Source organism: Diadema antillarum, unplaced genomic scaffold (assembly GCF_040938485.1).
Source record: "Diadema antillarum isolate AM-2024a unplaced genomic scaffold, OU_Dant_1.0 seq00000836_RagTag, whole genome shotgun sequence".
NCBI lineage: Eukaryota > Metazoa > Echinodermata > Echinoidea > Diadematoida > Diadematidae > Diadema > Diadema antillarum.
Genome location: NW_027271712.1, coordinates 835,396 through 855,492, shown reverse-complemented (window position 1 = coordinate 855,492; position 20,097 = coordinate 835,396). Strand labels below are relative to the sequence as shown.

The following is a 20,097-nucleotide window of genomic DNA, read 5'->3' as shown; positions in this document are numbered from 1 at the left end:
TTAGTGACATTGGCAAGAAGTCAAAGGTCAAAAGGTCAAGGTCAAATGCTGAAAATGTTGCTATTTCCCCCATATCTATGCAATGCCCGCAATTATTTTCTTGAAACTTGGTGTAGACATGTACTACTGCGTAAAGATTCTCCAGAGAGAGTTTCATGTCATAAGGTCAAAGGTTAGGTGAAAATGTTGCAATATCACTTTTCTCGCAAATGGTTCAATGTATCTTCATGGAACTTGGTACATATGCATGTACTGACTGGCAGGGATTATCTAGGGAATGTAGGGGTTATGGGTCAATAGTCAGGGGGTCAATGGTCAAGGTCAACTCCTCAAAATGTTACTATTTCCCTCATATACTAGTATATGCAATGATTGCATTATTAGTTTTAAAATTTAATATATGTACATGTATTACTTAATGGAGATTCTCTTGGAAATTTCCAGCCAGAAGGTCAAAGGTCAAAGGTTAAGGGTCAAAGGTCAGGTTTAAATGAAAAAAAGGATATATTTTGTACTGTAATTACACTCTTTCTTCATACCTTGAAAATTATACTCAATGCATAAACTTATAATAAGGTCGGTCAGAAGTCAAGTAAAAATTTTCAATTCCCCAAATATGTGTACCTGCACTCTTTAATAGACAATTATAGCAAACCCAGTTCGTGGAAAGTGAACATTAAAGATATTTCTGACAAACCTGTTATTTCGATATTTTGCCAGTTATGTGAAACTGTCATCACACATTGTGAAGACATTGTACTATACACCTATTGGGAGAATTATGCATTATGGCGGAGGCATCAGTCGCCATAGCGACATTTCTAGTTAAATAGGCCTATGTTTTTTACCCTATTTCAAGCCAAGTACTGAATCTGAATCTGGATGATGTAACTCTTGCATCCTTGAAAGTTTTGAGATATTGTATTGAATGACTGCCCTACTTTGAGTGTGCTGAATCCGAATCTGAATGATGCACCTCTTTCATCTGTGGATGTTCTGAGATATTTGAGATGACCGACAAACTGGCCACTAACATGGCCGTGAAAATTGCGTCAATATATGAAATCCCTCCTTTTTTTGTATAAATGGTGAAAACTGAAACAAATTGATGTTGATTTTTTTTTATTATTCCTCCTCAGGGGCACTGAATCCGAACCTGGATGGTGTAATTCCATACTTGTGAAGACTTCAGATATTCAATTTCCTATGAATAGTGAAAAAATTGTGCTCTGATAAAGTGCTTCAAATATAGGATAATAGAGCAAATAATTCGTGTTTTATTTAGATTCCAGTTTAGCCAATTCATCAAATCAGCAAGAATGGTATCCAGTTGGCTTCCACATTGGAACTCTATACCAAGATATCCCAGTAAGTGATTTCTGAAAGGATGTTTTCACGCGAATACTGAAAAGGCTGATATTAACATCCTATTTGAGAGATGAAAGTCTGACACTTCGTGACACAAGTGTATTATTGAAATTCTTTTCTTGCTTTTCAAGAAATTTGTCTTATATTCTAATAATACCATTAGAATTAGTGCGGGGGGGGGGGGGGGTTGCTGGAGACACCGAAAGTGATACTCTTAACAAAAAGATACAATGTATTTCCCACGCGGGAAAATAGTGGCCGAAGATTATATGCATGGATTACTTGCGTGCCAACTTTGCACCAAAGAGAATCTGGCTTCCGCGCCAATTACACGGCCTCTTATTATTATGTTGACTTTTTTTTTTTTGGTTGTTGTATTGATAGGAACATGAATGAAAAGTGAAATATTGCGTGTCTGCTGTATTTTTGTTGGAAACAAAAGAAGACACTTGTCCCCACGCGGGAAAATAGTGGCCGAATATTATATGCATGGATTACTTGCGTGTCGCCTTGGCACAAAAAAAGCAACAACAAACAAACAAACAACAAAACAAACAAAAAAAATCTGGCTTCCGCGCCAATTACACGGCCTCTTCTTATTATGTTGACTTTCTTGTATTGATAGGAACATGAATGAAAAGTGAAATATTGCGTGTTTGTTGTATTTTCGTTGGATACAACAAAAGAAACTTGTCGTGCCCCACTTCAGTAGTTTCGTTGTTGTCTAATGTTGCGTGTCTGGTCTTGTTTAGGGCTGCAGATACCGTTACTTTGCGTGTCACGCTTCATCAACAGTTTCGCTGTTGAGTTTTGGCACGTGACTGTATGTTGATTTTGATGGTGGGAAGAATATGAGTTTTATTATCAGGGGCGTCACCAGCTTTTTTTCAAGGGGGGTGCGTTTTGACCCTAATGTAACGAGATTTGTTTTTTTGGACAGACATTTGGAATACATATAGGAAGCTTTCAATCCCTAGACTTTTACTGTTTTTGAGGGAAACCAAGCGGGGAAAGGGCACCGGCGTAGCTAGGATTTCATCTTGCGGGGGGGGGGGGGGGGGGGGGGAGGGGTTTATAGTATGCGAGGGAGCGAGCAAGGGGAGGGGGGGCGTGTGAGTGCCTGTTGTCCCCCCCCCCCCCCTCTCCCACGGTGAGAACTGTTTGCATTTTGATGTTGTAAATAGTGCAATTTGATGCAGGCTTTTTGCGTGTTTTTATCGACTTGAAACAGTCCCACTTGTTTAAGGGCGCAGTACATTTTGATGGAATTAGTTGTTGAACAATGTGCCTATAAACTATTTCATTTCAATAAACTTCTTGTATTCGACAATGAAATGTCATGAACGCGACCGAGCCCGAGCAAGCGGAGAGAGCGAGGGGGAATTTACGCATGTTTTGCTTGTTTTATCGACTTGAAACAGTCCCACTTGTTTAAAGTAAAGCATATTTTGATGTAGACTATTATCGAACAATTTGCCTATAAAATGGTATCATCCAAATAAACTTCCTGTTTTAATATTTACACTGAATATCATGAACGCGGCCAAGCAAGAGCGAGAGGAGTGAGCGAGGGGGAGGGTGTGGGAGGGAGTGTCCCCCTCCCACGGTGAGCACTTTGTGCATTTTGATGTTGTAAATGGTGCAATTTGATGCAGGTACTTTGCGTGTTTTATCGACTTGAAACAGTCCCACTTGTTTAAGGTATCAGTACAAATTGTTTTTGAACAATTTGCCTATAAATGGTATAATTCAATGAACTTCTCGTAATAATTCTTACACTGATGTCATGAACGCGACCGAGCCCGAACTCCTATAGCAATTACTGGCAGCAATATCAGGAGAGCATAACGATTACATGCGAGCGAGCGGAGCGAGCGAGCTTGAAAATTTTACATTTTACAGTCCAAAAGCTGCCGTTCTTATAGCCATATTTTTTCGCTTTGGAAATCAAGGGAGGGGGGGGGGCGCACCGGGCGGAACTGCTGGCAATTACTGGCAGCAACATCAGGTGAATTGCATAACGATTCAATGCGAGCGAGCGAAGAGAGCGAGCTTGAAAATCTTGACATTTTACAGTAGAAAAACTGACATTTGTAGCTACATTTTTTCGCTTTGGAAATTAAGGGGGGGGCACTCCGGGTGCAACTGCAGACAATTACTGGCAGTAACATCAGGGGAATTGCATAAAGATTAAAAGCGAGCGAGCTTGAAAATTTTGACATTTTACAGTTCAAAAACTGCCGTTTGAAGCTATATCTTTTTTGCTTTCGAAATTAAGGGGGGCGCACCGGGCGCAACTGCTGGCAATTACTGGCAGCAATATCAGGAGAATTTAAATGCGAGCGAGCGGAGCGAGCGAGCTTGAAAATGTTGACATTCAGTCTAAAAACTGCTGTTTGTAGCTATATTTTTTTTGCAGTAAGGGGGGGGGGCGCACCGGCTGGAACTGCCGGCAATTACTGGCAGCAACTTCAGGAGAATGGCATTACGACTAAATGCCAGCGAGCGGAGCGAGCGAGCTTGAAAATTTTGACATTTTACAGTCCAAAAACTGCCGTTTGTAGCTATACTTTTTCGCTTTGGAAATTAAGAGGGGGCGGGGACGCCCGTGCGCCCCTCCCCCTGGATCCACCACAGGTAGTCAAGGGTGTCGGTTTTATGTTCATGACTGGGGGAGGTATGACCAGCGAGGTGGCGTCGAAGTGACCAAGCATGGGAAGGATGTCCAAAATCTATTATAAATAGTAAACACTTTATAGAATACACTAACTTGTACTAGTAGATATGTATAAAATCAGTGCTGCCAGAACCAGGGGTGCGAATTGTTTTTGCCCACGATTTTTTTTTTTTTTTTTTTTTTTTTGGTCCCCGATGCAAAAAAAAAAAAACAAACACCAAAACAATAGATAAAAGATAATAATCATTAATTTAGGGTCCGGCGTTGAGGTCGCTCGCACACTGATTTTTTTTTTTTTTTTTTTTAAGGGCCTGAAGGGGGGTGCGTTCGCACCCCTCCCTCCCCCCCCCCCCCCCTGGTGACGCCCATGATTATGGAGTTGGATACGAGAGGAATGTGAAGTGAATGTATGAAAGGTGAAATATTCTGTACATGTTGGGGCTAGGGATGCTTTGCGTCACGCTTTAGCGATTTCGCAGTTGGGATCGTGGTGGCGTGTGGTTGCTTTCTAGCTGGGCGTGGGTGTGGATGGTGGCATGGTGGTGGTTGTGTGCCGTGCGTGGTGTGCGTCCACTCATGGCGGCTACCAGGGAGAATTCCGCCCAACCATCCGGGGTGTGCATCTCTTTTATTGACTTTAGGTGTTCTGCATGAATGATTCCTAATTAGCCTAGTCTTTTCATGACAGCCGCTTTCTCTAAAATCTAGAGAGGATAGCGTCCTTAACAGCACAAGCAAATATGTTGGTGGATGTGAAAAGGTTTGTAGAACAAACCCTGTAGTGTAGCGACAGAATAAAGAATTAACCCCCTCGAAACCACAATCCTAGAGTTCCCGTAGTTCTATACAAAACAGCGGTGTGCATCTCTTTCATTGACTTCTAGGTGTTCTGCATGAATGATTCCCAAGTAGCCTAGTCTTTTCTTGCCAGCCGCTTTCTCTAGAATCTAGAGAGGACAGCGTCCATAATGCAGCTGTACAACCAAGTATGTTGGTCGATGCGAAAAAGACTTGGAGACCAAACCCCTTATTGTCCGGATTAAGCGCCCACATTGTAGTGACAAAATAAAGAATTAACCCCCTCGAAACCGCAATCCCAGAGCTCCAGTAATTCTTATACAAAAGGTTGTGAATAGCAATGGCAGTTTCAATAAAACTGTTGGTAGACCTTATCCATTGCTGAAAAGGAAAGTGTCCTTCCATACACAGTGTGTTCAAGGATTGAAGTTCAAAAGACTGGGGTGGATAATGGATAACGTACGCCGGGTTTTCAATGCAGGTTGCCTAAGAATTCCGCGCCTTTCTGCCCATATTTATTCTCTCCGCATTAAATGTAAGAATACTTGGTGGCACGCCCTTCCCATACACTAAACAAATACAAAGCAAGGCTCAAGTTACCCCTGTCTTAATTCATTACCTCAAGTTACGGATCTGATATACACCTCAAACTAAAACTCTATACTGTAATTAACAAGATGAGCTCACAATTTTGTTTATTATAGAATATATTGTTCCTGCTTGAATATCCACCTCTTGGCATTGTTTTGATTATCTTAACACTGGCCATTCTCCCTGGAACTCTTTGACACATTTATTTTCGCTCAAAAATCACAGTAGGAATAAAGGAATTTACACAGGCAAGACATTACTAGGATGTAATAATCATGTTCATAGATTCAATAATTCCTTTTAAGATCGTGTAGGCTATGGAAAATTTATTTATGTCCGTAAAGATACCATCACAGTCATGATAAGTTTGTTTGTTTGTTTGTTTGTTTGTTTGTTTGTTTGTTTTAAGTAGTTTGGCAGCTAAATAATCTAGAAGGATGCAAAAGTTTCATCATCCAGATTTGAATTCAGCACACTCGAAATAGGATACAACCATAAAAACACACACACACAAATAAAAAAAAAATAAATAAAATAAAACACGGTTAGGCCCCAAATCTGACTTTGGCTCCAAGACTATATCAAGATGGTTCTTTCTTCCAACTATCAACAACGCCAGCTTGCGTGTTTTCTTCTCTCTATCTCTATCTATCTATCTATCTATTATCTGTATCTCTCTCTCTCTCTCTCTCTCTCTCTGTACTTGTTCCTCTCTGAAACAGCATTGTGAATGATGGTGAATGTTTATTTCTATCTTTGCCATGAATATATAATTATATCATACGAACACAATGTCAACGCCAGCGGTCCGAAAAGACAAATCATTTACCATCTCCGTTTCCCGCCTTCTTGATTTCGTGCCGCTGTGAAGTACCGCAGCTGAATTTACTACGGATAGCGCGGTAGTCTGCTTTCAGCCGCGCCTTGATCCGCCTGTTCATGAGGGCGTAGATGAGAGGATCCAGCAGAGAGTTGGTGAAGCTGAACCACATGGCCGCCACGCCTGCCCAGTGGGGGACGGTCAGTGGTATGAAGCAGGATCGGATGACGGCATAGGGCGTCCAGCAAACCAGTGAGGTCAGGATCAAAAAAGTACCTGAGGGGAATCAACCACGCAACTTAGATCATCAATTTGTATTAACTCGTTGATGACGGACTGATTTTGCTAAAACATGCATTTCCCACAGACGCCTGTCCGAGTATACTCGGGACTCCTCCTCAACGGGTTCATTCCCAAGTCAATATTCCATTAGGATTCGACCATTAGAACTCGAATGGACCATTACAAAACCATAAGGCTAATGGTGTCAATAATATCATGGAAAATGAAGCACTTACGGACTGGATCATTAATGAACCATTTGGAAACTATGAGACATACAACATAATATATGAATCGCATTTACAAACAGAAAACCTTGAACATGGGCCTATTTAACCATTAGAAAACCATAATAGAAATGCAACTTACTGGCCCATTAGAAAACCATTAGGCTAATTGATCATAGGAAGTTTGGAGCAAACTATACAAAGGAACCCAAGGAAGAATTTAGAATACAGATCAAAATGATATTGAAATTGCAATTTGGACCATTACTATTACCTGATTATGTTTGACGGTTTGTCAGGTTGATGTCAATGTAAAGTTCTAATGGTCTTACTGTAGATCGTTAACAAACCATCAAGACAGTACACAACCATTAGACTTTTATTGGAATCACAAGGATTCTTTTCATGGTTTGTCATGGAATTTCGACCTGGAATACAGTATCTATTAATATTTTCGATATGTTCGAGATGTTCCAAATCCAATATTCCTATTTATCTTTTCACGCGCTCCTATATTGTGACAAGATCTCCTCTCCTGCTCTCTCCCTCTCTATCTATCTATCAATCTCTCTCTCTCTCTCCCTCTCTCTCTCCCTCTCTTACACTCTCAGTTCTTCCAATCAGTAAGTTGAAAGGGTTCCTTTTTAACACCTTTACTCCCAACAACCCAACCTACCCGTCAGAGCAACCTGCTTGTCAGCACGCAATTTCGTGAGCCGTTTCTTGATTCTTCTCGTCCCGCGTTTCGTCACTGCTCTCTGGTACAGCTTTCCCTGCAACCTTTGTCGGTGATAGGTCGAGGCGCTACGCTGACATTTTGTTGTCTTTGCCTCGTTGGGATGCCTTCGGGAGGACGAGAGGCAGAAGAAAGACTTCGACCGACCAAGTTTCCCAGGCAGAGGAGCAACTGAAGAGCGCCCTCTTCGCACGTCCAAAGACACTGACTTTAACGCCAAATTCGAGAGCCTCGCGTCAAGCTTGTCGGCGGGGCCTTGTGGAATGGCGGTGGAGTCTTTAGCGGAAGTGTCGTCTGCTGGAGTTATTCCATTGTCGGACCCTGTCGTAAACTCGAAGTCAACGTTAGAGAAAGTTACATTCCCTTGACGATCTGAATAGCGGCTTTTTCGTGAATCGAACTCGTCCTTGGTGTTCAAGTCGGCCAGATTCGACATCGACAGCGACACGGACTTTTTCATCTGCACTTGTCTCCATGTCGCTGTCGACGACAAGGCCTCTCCCGAGCTCCCCACTGTGGAAGCCGGCGGAGTACACGTCAAGTCTCCTGTATCATCGACCGATTTCTGTGTGGTAATGAGAATGTATCATTCAAATTGTAATATACACCCCAAAGCATCCCAAGCTCTTGATGCCTGTACAAGGAGATCTTGAAGCACACTGAAGGACAATCATAATCCGATCAACAAATTTACCGCTATACTTACAGGCATTTGGTGAAATATTATCATGTCACTGTTGGAGAGATTACTGAGTGTGAATGGCAAAAGTTTATAGCACGAGATATGATTATTGTAACTGATTTGTAGCTCAGGTCATTGCCGTAGACCAGTGCACACTTCATCCTCTACCTAAGCAGACACAGCGTGTACCAGTCATGCTGTATTGGAATACTACTAGCATGGAGAGATATTTACTACATACATAGTAATAGACTTTAATGGTCAGGATTTCCATAAGCGTTCTAGCTTTTATATGAATTTGGTGATTTATGGAGTTAAATTTTTATTCAACTTCACTATACTAGGTCAATAGTGTCTGGAATAGTAACGTTAGATTGCCACCTTACAATAATAAGTAAAAGGAGTTCGGGAGAAACCCTGGAATCCCCCCCCCCCCCCTCCCCGCTCAAGACGTGGCTTGAGCAGTGGGGTAATTTTTATCCTCATCGAGCGCGACTGTGTGAATAGCAGGTGCTAAAACTTTCTGTTACAAAGTCAGTTGGTGGTGTATATCTAGAAAATAACTGGGAAAGGCAGACCACGCCAAACAGCAGATTTTAACCTATTTTGTGATTTCCACCATACAATTCGGCCTTATTATTCATCTATTCATCTACATCATTAGATTCCTTAAAAATCAAAACATACCCTTTGCATTTGAAATCACATGTTTATTTACATAAGATATGCTGAAAATGGCCCTAAACAACTCTTTAGTGATAAAGAATCCTTCAAATATTCAATATAAATTTGTAAGTATAAATAGATACAACTCCTGGATCCCAATGATGATAATCAACACTGCTAAAATTTGATTTGATTTGATTTGATTTAATTAATTGTTTCTTGTGTCATTATCAGTATTTACTGAAATAAGCAAACAAACCAGCGCCGATAAAAACACACCTATGGTATACTTGGCGGAGGTAAAAATGATGCTTCTGGTGAGCAGTTAAGGAGTTTCAGAAGTTTCGATACTTGGGATATTTTGTAAAGGCAGCATTGCCCTAAATACTTGTAGCACAGCCTTCTTGAGCCTGGCATGTCGATAGTTAATCTGTGCAGTGACTTTGGATGAGATACATTGTTCCAGACCCATGATGTAATGGCTAGTGGAAAGAAAGAGTTAAAATTTACGTGCTTCTTCTTCTACTTATCATTACTATTATCATTATTATTATTATTATTATTATTATTATTATTATTATTATTATCATTATCATTATTTTTATTATTATTATTATTATTATTATTATTATCATTATTATTATTATCATTAGGCCATATTATTATCAGTACCATTATCACCATCATCATCATCATCATTGTTTTTAGGAACGGCACGGGCAGGCCTATAACTTGAAGTGGTGACTGCATGGGTCTGCCAATATAGTATGGAGCTTTATCGTGATGAAGAAGTGGAACTTAACACCTTGTTGTAATGGAGTTTATAGAACGTGGTGCAATTTGCAAAGAGTTTCGAATGTATGCAGGTGGCTTGGTGTTATGACAACAGCGGAGAGACTTACTTCAGTGAAGCTGCTACTGACTGGTGTTTTAACTGTACTGTGAGCCCGCAGCTTAATCTGTTTCTTCCAGATGGTGTAAAACACTACAAAGTAACAAACAATCATGACAGGGATCGCCAGCACGTAGTTAAAGACGAAACCAATGACGTAGAAGAAACATCCATCCCAAGCGGGCGAGCAGTGGTGAGTGTCCTCTTCGTACTCAAAGGAGGAGTGCAAGCGAAAGAGGGGGGCCGATCCAAAGGTGCAGGAAGCCACCCAGATGGCGACGATCATAGCGCACGAACGGCAGTGGTTAGGCGGGAATCGCGCTGACCAGACGACCGACAGGTATCGATCAATCGCTACACAGGTGATCGTAGCAAAGCTGGAGGCCGACAGAGATACTCCCAAAAATCCGGTAAACTGGTAATGAATGAGACGAATGTCAAGATGTAAAGAACAAATTAAATTTCAATACAGCAACTCCAAGAATCATTCAGATAAATTCAAGTTCGATCCAAGCATGAATATGCGGCCTAGCCACTTTCTGAAGATTTTGTTCATCCCATATGACCGCCACGACTTCAATAGACATAGACATACTTCTCTATACTCTCGACACATTGAGATGTTTCCAGCAGATTCATTTTGTCACAATTCAACAAAATAATAGCTCTGCATTTCGGCAGAAGTTTCGCGAGCAGGAACAGAATTGATTTATATCATTTTCTTTCGTTCTTTCGTTCTTTTTTACCTTTTTCCTTCAGACTAACAACGGTTAAATTCATTACCAAGCATACGTTTGATATGTTTATGGATAGCACAACAACAGATTGGAAAGTTCATAGTCATGTCTAATGTTAATGTAGTCGATAGCCATTTCTGTATTACTTGACGTTTTCGAACTTTCAAGAAAAACGTAACTTTTTATTACAGCCCATTACAGGGCGCCCACGGCCAGACTATCGTGTGTCATAATTTATACGCCATCAACATGATCAAGAGATAGGGCTTACACAGAAACACTAATTTCTATGTAACGGGAACATAATTATACTTCACACAAGCACACAAACTAAATATTCATGCACTACAGATTGCTTTCACAATCTTTTGTTCAACCTAATGAACACCTCCTGAAATCGTACTGCATTCTTTCCATTATATCAAAGTTTTTCACTTACGTCACACAAGACACGGTGTGTTATGAGAAGTTGACCATGGTCAAAGAGGGACACCATTGAGAAGACCATGCTGGTGACCGCAAGTCCCAGGTCCGTGATCATCAAGTTCAAGATTAGTAAATTGTGTGGATTTTTCCTCAAAAGCCTTACGCGAAGGATGGTTACTATGGCAACCATGTTGGCTACTATCGCGCCGAACATGATAATGGCGAGTGTGGTGATCTCCAGGACCTCCGCCCACAATTCGTGACGATGGTGATCAGAAGAATTGTTACTGACAGAGCTTGACATATCCATCGTGAGCTCAACGTCCTGCTCCAAAGTGTACATCTCCATACCAACATCAAGTACCTCAAACAGGTGTCAATAATACCTACATGTTCGTCGCCAAAGCTGGCGACTTCTACGTTTCGGCGAGATCGTAGATCCTCACTTTTTATTATCTTCCCAACATTGCCCAATGAGATCGAAACGTTTCCAGCCTCTCTTTCGCGCTCGCACAACGCTTCTCGGAGAGCGATGAAATCAGAAGTGAGGGTGATGCGCAAAGGTTTTGTCCTACCAGCCTCACAACCCACGTTACTTTCACTTAACGCTTAATGTCCAGTCGGATGATCACACTGATATATCATCGGGGAACTTCATGGTGTATTCCCGGAACGCTATTTCAGTTTTGACTTCCCTCACGTCAGGAAGATATCAAATAGCACTTCTTCCTCCTTCTGCTCTCATTATACATCTCAAATTTCTCAGCGGGAGTGTAAGATACATTACGTAGAACTCTTGCGTCAGTTTCAAGTTGCAATTAGAAAAATGAAAAAAAAAATCATAGTGAGACTTGAATGATAATTGTTTTCAAGACAGTCACACAGGTGCAGTGAATAAAAATGAAAAGTCCATGCCAAATGGTACCATTTTCCTTTCCTAATTGTCGTGTACCACCCTATGTATAATATGCGTTATGTATAGTTTTATTGAACATTATGTGTTTCGTATATATCTTGAGCTATTGTCTATAGTATTGTCTGTTTCTTGTTCAAAAGTAATGATAATGGTATGTGTCAAAGACATATACACAGACACACAGACACACACAAATACACACACACACACACACACACACACACATACACCCACAAATACACACACCACCCACAAACACACACAAGTAGGTCCTATACATACGCGAGCAAAGTGCACTGACGAAAAAGAAAATAATAAATTGGTTGCTGTGGGCCATCTAAGTGTGAATGATGCTCTTACTTTTGGTAATCGTAATGACGAAGCAAAATAAATGCGTTTTTGCGACACGTTATTCAGAAGTCAGTTTTGCTTGCAGTTTCTTATGAGTGTTGGTTGAACAGAAACTGTCACTACCTGTTTCCGTTTGGAGATTACGATCGCCTGCAGTGCATTGGCATACTTCCAAAGAGCTTGTAAATGATAAATACAATGCTCTGTATCATCACGTGTACATGTATATCGTAGGTGGAGGGGCTGGGCTAGTGAGAAAAATTTAAGGCTGAAAAAAAAAAAAAAAATAAGTGGGTACTATAGTTTCCGTAAAGGATTTTATTAAGAAAGTATCCTTTTTATCGTCTTCAGGATAGAAAAAAAAACCAACATTTAGTACCTTCTGATGGCTCATGAAAATAACTTTTACCGATCAAAAAGTAAGCAATAATTTGCTTTTATATTCATGCTCTTTCGTAATGCCTTTAATGCATCTTTCCTTTCATTTCTGTCATCAATTTAATTCAAGTAATTGCGGCAATTCAAACCATCTAGATCTATCTAAAAGATAAGGTGATCAATGACGTTGTGATGCGGTGACCCGAGATCATATACGGGAAGAATTACGGCGACCCGAGATCAATACGGGAAGAAATCCTTGCACTGCCAATTAATACTCTAGACTTTCTAAATATCTTGATAAACCAAGGAAAGTTATTTTATTCTATGTCTTATTTTGCCATGCTTGTGAACTTGATGACAGAGCATCTATCTTATGTAATCTTATGCTGTCTTATAAGTACAGTTATTGTGCCGTTCTATAATGGATCCGTGTGGTTTTTTTTTTTCAAGGCTCTTTATATTGTAACTTATTGTATTCGTGAGTGTAGCATATCTTTTGTAAAACCGTACCCCATGGAAAACCATGCGAAAGTTATTATTTTGTCTCTTCTGATGATAGGCCACTTGACGTATTTTCTTCACTTTGTCTTTTCTATTCTAAACAGCTTATCTCACTTGAGTATTCAAATCTGCATGATGAAATATATGTCAGACTGAAATAAAAAGAAACAAACAAACAATAATCTCAATTCGATCAGTTATGATAGCTCAGATTTTTGACAATAGATTTGATTTAATAGTGGTCTCTGGCTCAATGACCCATTGCTCACTGTAGGGAAATGCAATGATGTATTTGACAGCTGCATCAAAAGTATATATCGCTTTGTTACTTTATGACATTGTGTGTGGGATTCAACGTTACTAGAACGTGCATAATTATGCTTTTTGGCACAATTTTTGACGCTTCAGCATGACGTAGCATTATGCAAGACATGATTTTTACTTTCGTTTACTGCATGTAGTTCTAGCATAACCCATAAGTATAACTGAACTGCCCGAAACCGCCCGTCAGATAACTCCCTAAACCACCCAAAAGCGCCCTTCCGCTTTTTTTTTCATAGTTTATGCTTTACTATTTTTATTGTTTTCATATAGAACCCATGAGAGGTCAAAGGTCAACAAAAGTATGTCAGAAGTATTTCTGTGACACACAAGTCTCTTGGTAAAACCTTAATAACCTTTTCTTAAATAAACTTAACTTATATTGTAACTTATATATTAGACAAAAATAAACATGATAAACGTGCAGTGATCTATAGTTTGCACAGTTTAGAAAGTTGTTGAAATGAGAGTAGAATATTGCTGAACTTTCCAAGGAACAATAGGCCAATGGCATGTACGGAATCTTCGGTTGCTAAGTTGATAATTGTCACAAAAGATGGATTCTTCTGAAGGGTTCTTCTTTCTCTGGTTGTTTTTGATGTTTTGTCGAAAATCAGTACGCATCTTTTTTTGTTTAATTGCTTGTTTATCTGTCGACAGATGGCCAGAAATGCGAACCCATTATTTTGTTGTTGTTAGTTTCATTAACATGTACATTACAATGTATTCCTCTGTAATGTTCATTCTGGTTTTTGTTTCATGTTTGTAATGTTTATGATAATTATGTATCCTATATTCTTTACCTGGTCGAATAAATAATAGTAATAATAATTTCGTTTGTTTGTTTTGTTTTGCTTGTCAGCCAATTTCGGGGGAGAATTATTGGCAGCCAAAGATGTGAAGACCTTTTTATTTTCTTCTTCTTCTTTTCTCTGTTTTGTTTGTTTGTTTCTTTCTTTCTTTCTTTTGGTGTGACCTAATCCTGCTATGGAGAGATTTTTTTCTTCTTTTTTCCTTGTATAATATGACATGAATAGCAGAAATAATGCCAGTTGAATATAATTTTGAGCCGCCTGTAGCACAATCCCAATTTTTTACGCTGTCGAATCTGGTGGGAGTATTGATAGTCAATGAATCTGTTATTTGGGTCACGGTTTTGAATATGAGAAGAATAAGAAAATTCAATCAGTCTTGATGGATTATAATGGCTCATCACCTGGGCCCTGTTTCATAAAAGATGTTAGGATGACAACTCTTGCTGGAATGGCAACTTCCAATAGCAACAGCCAATCAGGAAGCTGGATTCTTGTCGTTACCATGACAATTGCCATTCCAGCAAGAGCTGTTATCGTATCAACCTTTTATGAAATGGGGCCCAGGATGACAGCATTTTGATGAGCGCCCTCTTCAGAGTGGTTATGTCATCTATTCAAAATGGCAGCTTCCAGGATCCCTCCTACGGCTATGAATTTGAAACAGGTATGAGTTCAGTGCAGTTTGTTTTCGTATTTTACCGCCTCTGAATTAATCTGATATGACTGTTTAGTGAATATCTTCCATTCTATATTCTAATCTTCATGCAGTCATTCGTCCAGAACTAGATACACCAATCCCAAGTTCTATTTTCGCTCTCGTGTGTTTTGCAGCTAGTCCCACAATGTGCCTTTTCATGTCATGTTTATCATGTTTATAAAGTACACATACTAGGGTGGCACATCCTATTACCGGACGCTTTTCTTTGTGGCTTTGAATTCCGTACTCATAGAATGAAATTTCGGCTAAAAATAACACCACTTATTCACAGACTCATCGAAATTACGAATTCAGCCAACTTGCGTCAATTCTTCGTTCCAGTTTTTAGAAAATATGCTTCAAACATACCCCTCTAAAAATAGTGGTTTTTTGCGCGGTGCAAAATCGCATTGTATTACCGGACGCGATTTTCGTAATCGAATAATCGAGGTCTTTCGCACCTAATCCTTGCACCAGAATCACAATTCATCCCACAAATCACCGTACACATTCTCACTGAGCGGATGACCCCAAAAAATATCGGCAAATGAGGCTCAAATTTCGTATTTTACAGTAAAATGTCTGTCTTGACCATTTCGAACAGTTCACGCAATAAAACCTTGTGAGAAATCGACAACTGGTTAGAGTATAGTTGCTTTGTCTATGGGAGCTGCACGCGTGGGTGATGAGTTGCGTGCCCCTTAGCGCACAACTATTCCGCATCGTTCGCGTTTGAGGCGAGGACGATAGCTACAAATTTCCGATATTGATCAGTGAACTTTTGGTTATAGAATCTTCAGCTTTTTTCCTGTATGTGAGTGGGATTTCATAGAATTTCAGTCGCGAAATGTGATTCAAACATGCATAAATATTAACTATAAACGAGGTGCGGGTCACTCAACTATAAATTTGAGGTAAAATGTGAATTTTTTCGTGTTTTTAAATTTTTTGTGGCGTTTTTTGCGATTTCGGTCCACACAAAGTTCTCTTAGGCTATTCTACGAAGTCTCGCGCGTACAGAATGTCATTAGTACGCAAAAATGTGCGTGTCCGGTAATACCATGCGTCCGGTATGCTTGCCCCCCACAAAATATTAAATGACCATGCCGATGGCCATGACAATACACGATGACAATCAATGTCGTGCTCCGCGCAAATTTACACCAACGTCAACCCACGTGAATATCGACATTAAATTAGGTATGAAAAATATAACCTCACGTTCTAGAGCCTTTCAATTATCAAATTGATTATTAAAAGCAGTTTTCGTCGTATCACTAATTTAAAGTTTGGTCAAAGAGCACAAATGAAGAGCTAACGACACGTTAGACCGAACCCACTGGCACTGCTTGAGTGCTAGCTCTTTGTTTTTTTGGTTTGGCTACTCTGGCACTGGGTTTTGTATAAATTCTGATCGACAGGATAGATGGTGTCTACATTCTACATGCTCAACATGATGCTATCCAGTTGCAATGTAGCCGTAGTCCTGTTTTGTGTTTTTTATTTGTGATAAACAGCCGTAACCAAGGCCAAAGCACTTCATAGGGACCAAATTCTTTTGCCAGGATAAGCACATTTAAACATGGACCTGATTTCAACCAAAATCATACTATAAGTCACATGAATATTTTTTTCCTTCTTTTTTAAATGTGTTATTGGCATTAAAAAGTTGTGAGTTTATTGTATTATGTTGCTGTAGAAATCTATTCCAAGCTTGCATTATGTTTTAAATGTAGAGTAAGACTGCAGTGTAGTCTATGTTGGAAATGAAAAGTAAATAGATTTTACCTCCAATGATAAGTACCGTAGTTGTGGGTAAACTCGGCCTAGTGGGTAAACTCGGCCCCCCCATCACGCACATTACAACTGTTGTATGCACGTGCTGGGGGGGGGGGGGGGGGGCGAGTTTACCCGCTAGCGGCTAGGCCAAGTTTACCCGTTGATGAAAGTAAAAACTGAGATTACTGACAGTATGGCATCCACGGTACATTACAAACTAATGTGTATTTGAAAGTGCTCATAGGCATGCTGGTAGGTTGACTCAAGCACACATTGGTAGACATGAAGGAGAAATTAGTTTCATGTCATGGCAATCATTGATGTTTGTTTCTGTCTGTGCCCAGTTTATGCTGCGACAGCAGGTATTATCCCTGTACCGTGAAGTGATGAGAGCTCTGCGTGCAATGCCTGATGATGCCCAGAGGTCAGATGTGAAGGCGTGGGCCAGAGAGGAGTTTAAGAGAAATAAAAATCACACTGATGAGGTAGGAAATAAATCATAAGGAATTTATATAATGTCTATAACTCTGAAAGGTAGATGATTTTCATTTTCATTGTAACTTTAAACACAGATGCACCCTTTTGCATAAAAAAGAATGAAAACGTGTGCTCTTTATATATGATGCATAAAATGCATACGTGTGCATGCATATATTTTGTGTATATTATATTCATATGTACAGCTTGTTCTTTCATTTCATATACATGTATTTCTGCTACAACCTGTATCTTTTCCTCGTATGTATTTCACAGCACAAAACCATCCTACTGTCTGCAGTTGTTAGAGAGAGGCTGTCATCTTGTTTGTATTACAGATATATACAACTGTATCTGTGATAGCCCCCAAATACAATGTACATGTTTTGTACAAGATGTGTTGGCTGCACATTTCAACAGATTTTTCAGTTATAATTCAAAATGGTTGGTGATGGATACCAATGAAATGTTAATTGTTATACATTCGTAGCTAAACAAAACTTTACGACAACCAACACATCAAGACAGTACTAGTGATCTTGAAGAACTTAGCGACATTATCTTGCCAGTCTCCATAGTGTGGATTCGTGTTCTAAGTACAGAAAACGGTATTCATATTATAGTGTGTCTATTCTACATGGGCTGAAAATTATCATGTCAGGGCGCAGTGTTGAAGACTACCTTACCACTTTCCTCAGTAACAAGAAAGTGACAAGGCAACATCTCAAAACTCACATACATATGTAGGTGCCACAATGACTCTTGCAGACTAGCTAGATGCCTGCTTTAGAACTCTAAAAGACAAAGAAGGGGAGAAGGCAATTTTTCCAAACTCGCAATACCACATTCCTTTTAACAAAGGGACAAGTGCCTTGTTCAGAACGAGAAGGTGAAAAGACCACTTCTCAAACTGGTTTGGATTCCTTGTTTGAGACCACCAGGCACCTGTAAGGTTTTGATACAATACACATACATGTCACCTTCTTATTCCAAAGGAAGTATTCAACCATCTTTTGAGAAGTTGCCTTTATGCCTCCTTTTCCCCAAACGGCTGCCATGGTGAGATTCTACAAGTTGCTTTCTTGCCTACATCTAAACTTTGGCCCAAGAAATACGTAATGCCACCCAGCATAAGATATCAATACCAGTCAGTCTCTTCCAATCATATGTTCTCAAATTAGGGAAGAAAATCTGTAAGCTATCATATGTCCGCAAAATGTTACTACTGTATGTGTATATTTGTTGTGTTGTAGACCAGCATAACAGGAGTGTACATACAGTACAAGATATTTTATTTTTCTGAATGTCTCAACCTCTTCCTCTTGTTGTAATAGATGGTGATTAAGATGCTTCTAACACAAGGCCGCCAGTCCCTCAGGGAACTGCAAAAGACTGTGAACATGACTAGGTGACGAAGGATAGTGGCCAGATTTACTGTGCTCATTGGACACTTGAGTTAACCCATTACTCACAGGAATGAGGTGTAAAATGGTCCAAAATGACAATTTTCGGATGTCAGTGGATGAAATGGCATGATATCTGATTTGGTTAAGGGTGCATTATCATCTTCAACTGGACTTCATTACCCAACCACTGGCACAAAGTGAGAAATTGACTTGATTGTAGCCTGAGAGTTACCCTACTATGCCCATGAACTTCCCAGTTTGTTTGAACTTCTCATGTGGGTGTGTTTTACAATGGCATGTGATTGAGATCTCAAGAGTACATGTGAAGGTAGTACATGTACTTGTTGATAGCCTCCTGTGTGTGACTATGGTATTGAGAACCCAGGGACAGCTGATACTGGACCAGGTGGATGCCAGCTGCAGTGATTATGTTTTCTGGTGGTTTCATTCCCCAAACTTCAAGAAATGGAGCTGGGAGACACGAAAAACTGGAGAACCTGAAACTACCATGAGTGGCTTTTTTGAAGAGAGCCAACCTATTTTTTAGTCATGTTTAAATTCTTGATCAAGTAATGATCCTCATTGTCATTGTTATTATGCATACTTATCAGATTCAGGTATTAATGTGTGGAGTTCTTAACTGGTTAAAAAAAATGGTATCTTAAACTCTATGTCTTTGTAAGTGTAATATTTTGTATACTGTAATGACAAAACTGGTTACAGAATATGTGTTCATTTGGAAGAATTTAGCCACAACAACAAAACAAGTCATGATGTATAATTGATAGTAATATGTACTATATGTATTTGTAATACATGTAGAAAATGTAACATTAGTGTCATTTATGTGCAATGCACTTACACATGAATTCAATATTTTAAACAGGTTTTCTATGAATACAAATGAAAATTGGTCTTCTAACTTTCTCTCGCATACAACAACAAAGGCCATTGAAGTTTTTGCCATATACACTGTATACACATTTTACCGTAGTGGAATGTTCACAATAAATTTACACTGCAAGATAAATACATGTCTTTATCAAAGTTAAGTGGACCACTTGAATTCTGTTCTATTATCTGAGCTCATAATGTATGCATTCTCATAGACCTTGTAAGTTGCTTGTTCATTTTGTTTTTTCCAGACTTAGAATGAGTGCATGTACACATGAAATGGGAAATCCAAATTGCATTTCTGTTTTATGCTATGATTCAAAGGAATGTCAAGTGAACAAGAAAACTTTTTATGAAAAAAAAAATAAAGAATGGCAAATGAATTAATTGTACAAGATCCCTTTTCTGTCATAATTTGCATATACAGTTGTCACTTGTACTGTATTCTCAATTTCAAAGTCAAATTATTTGTCTTGTCTACTTAAATGCTTTCTTACATATGTTTGTGGTTCACATAAAAAGAAGCTTGCTATTCTTAAAGGACAAGTCCACCTTCATATACATAAGGATTGAGAGAATGCAGTAGTATTAGTAGAACACATCAATGAAAGTTTGAGGAAAATTGGGCAAGCCGTTCAAAAGTTATGAATATTTTAA

General features: G+C 39.4%; 2 protein-coding genes across 2 annotated transcripts; one reads left to right on the top strand and one right to left on the bottom strand.

Moving 5' to 3' along the window:
* Positions 1-4,415: 4,415 nt before the first annotated feature.
* Positions 4,416-11,413, bottom strand: LOC139740132 (uncharacterized). The gene is made up of 4 exons (XM_071650714.1): positions 10,916-11,413; positions 9,750-10,154; positions 7,440-8,064; positions 4,416-6,530 (listed from the first exon to the last, which is right to left on the bottom strand). The coding sequence occupies exons 1-4, from the start codon at positions 11,249-11,251 to the stop codon at positions 6,256-6,258; spliced, it is 1,641 nt and encodes a 546-aa protein (XP_071506815.1). The 5' UTR covers positions 11,252-11,413; the 3' UTR covers positions 4,416-6,255.
* Positions 11,414-14,806: 3,393 nt separating this feature from the next.
* Positions 14,807-18,563, top strand: LOC139740131 (LYR motif-containing protein 2-like). Its single transcript, XM_071650712.1, has 3 exons — positions 14,807-14,851; positions 17,008-17,148; positions 18,475-18,563. The coding sequence occupies exons 1-3, from the start codon at positions 14,807-14,809 to the stop codon at positions 18,550-18,552; spliced, it is 264 nt and encodes an 87-aa protein (XP_071506813.1). The 3' UTR covers positions 18,553-18,563.
* The last annotated feature ends 1,534 nt before the right edge of the window (positions 18,564-20,097 follow it).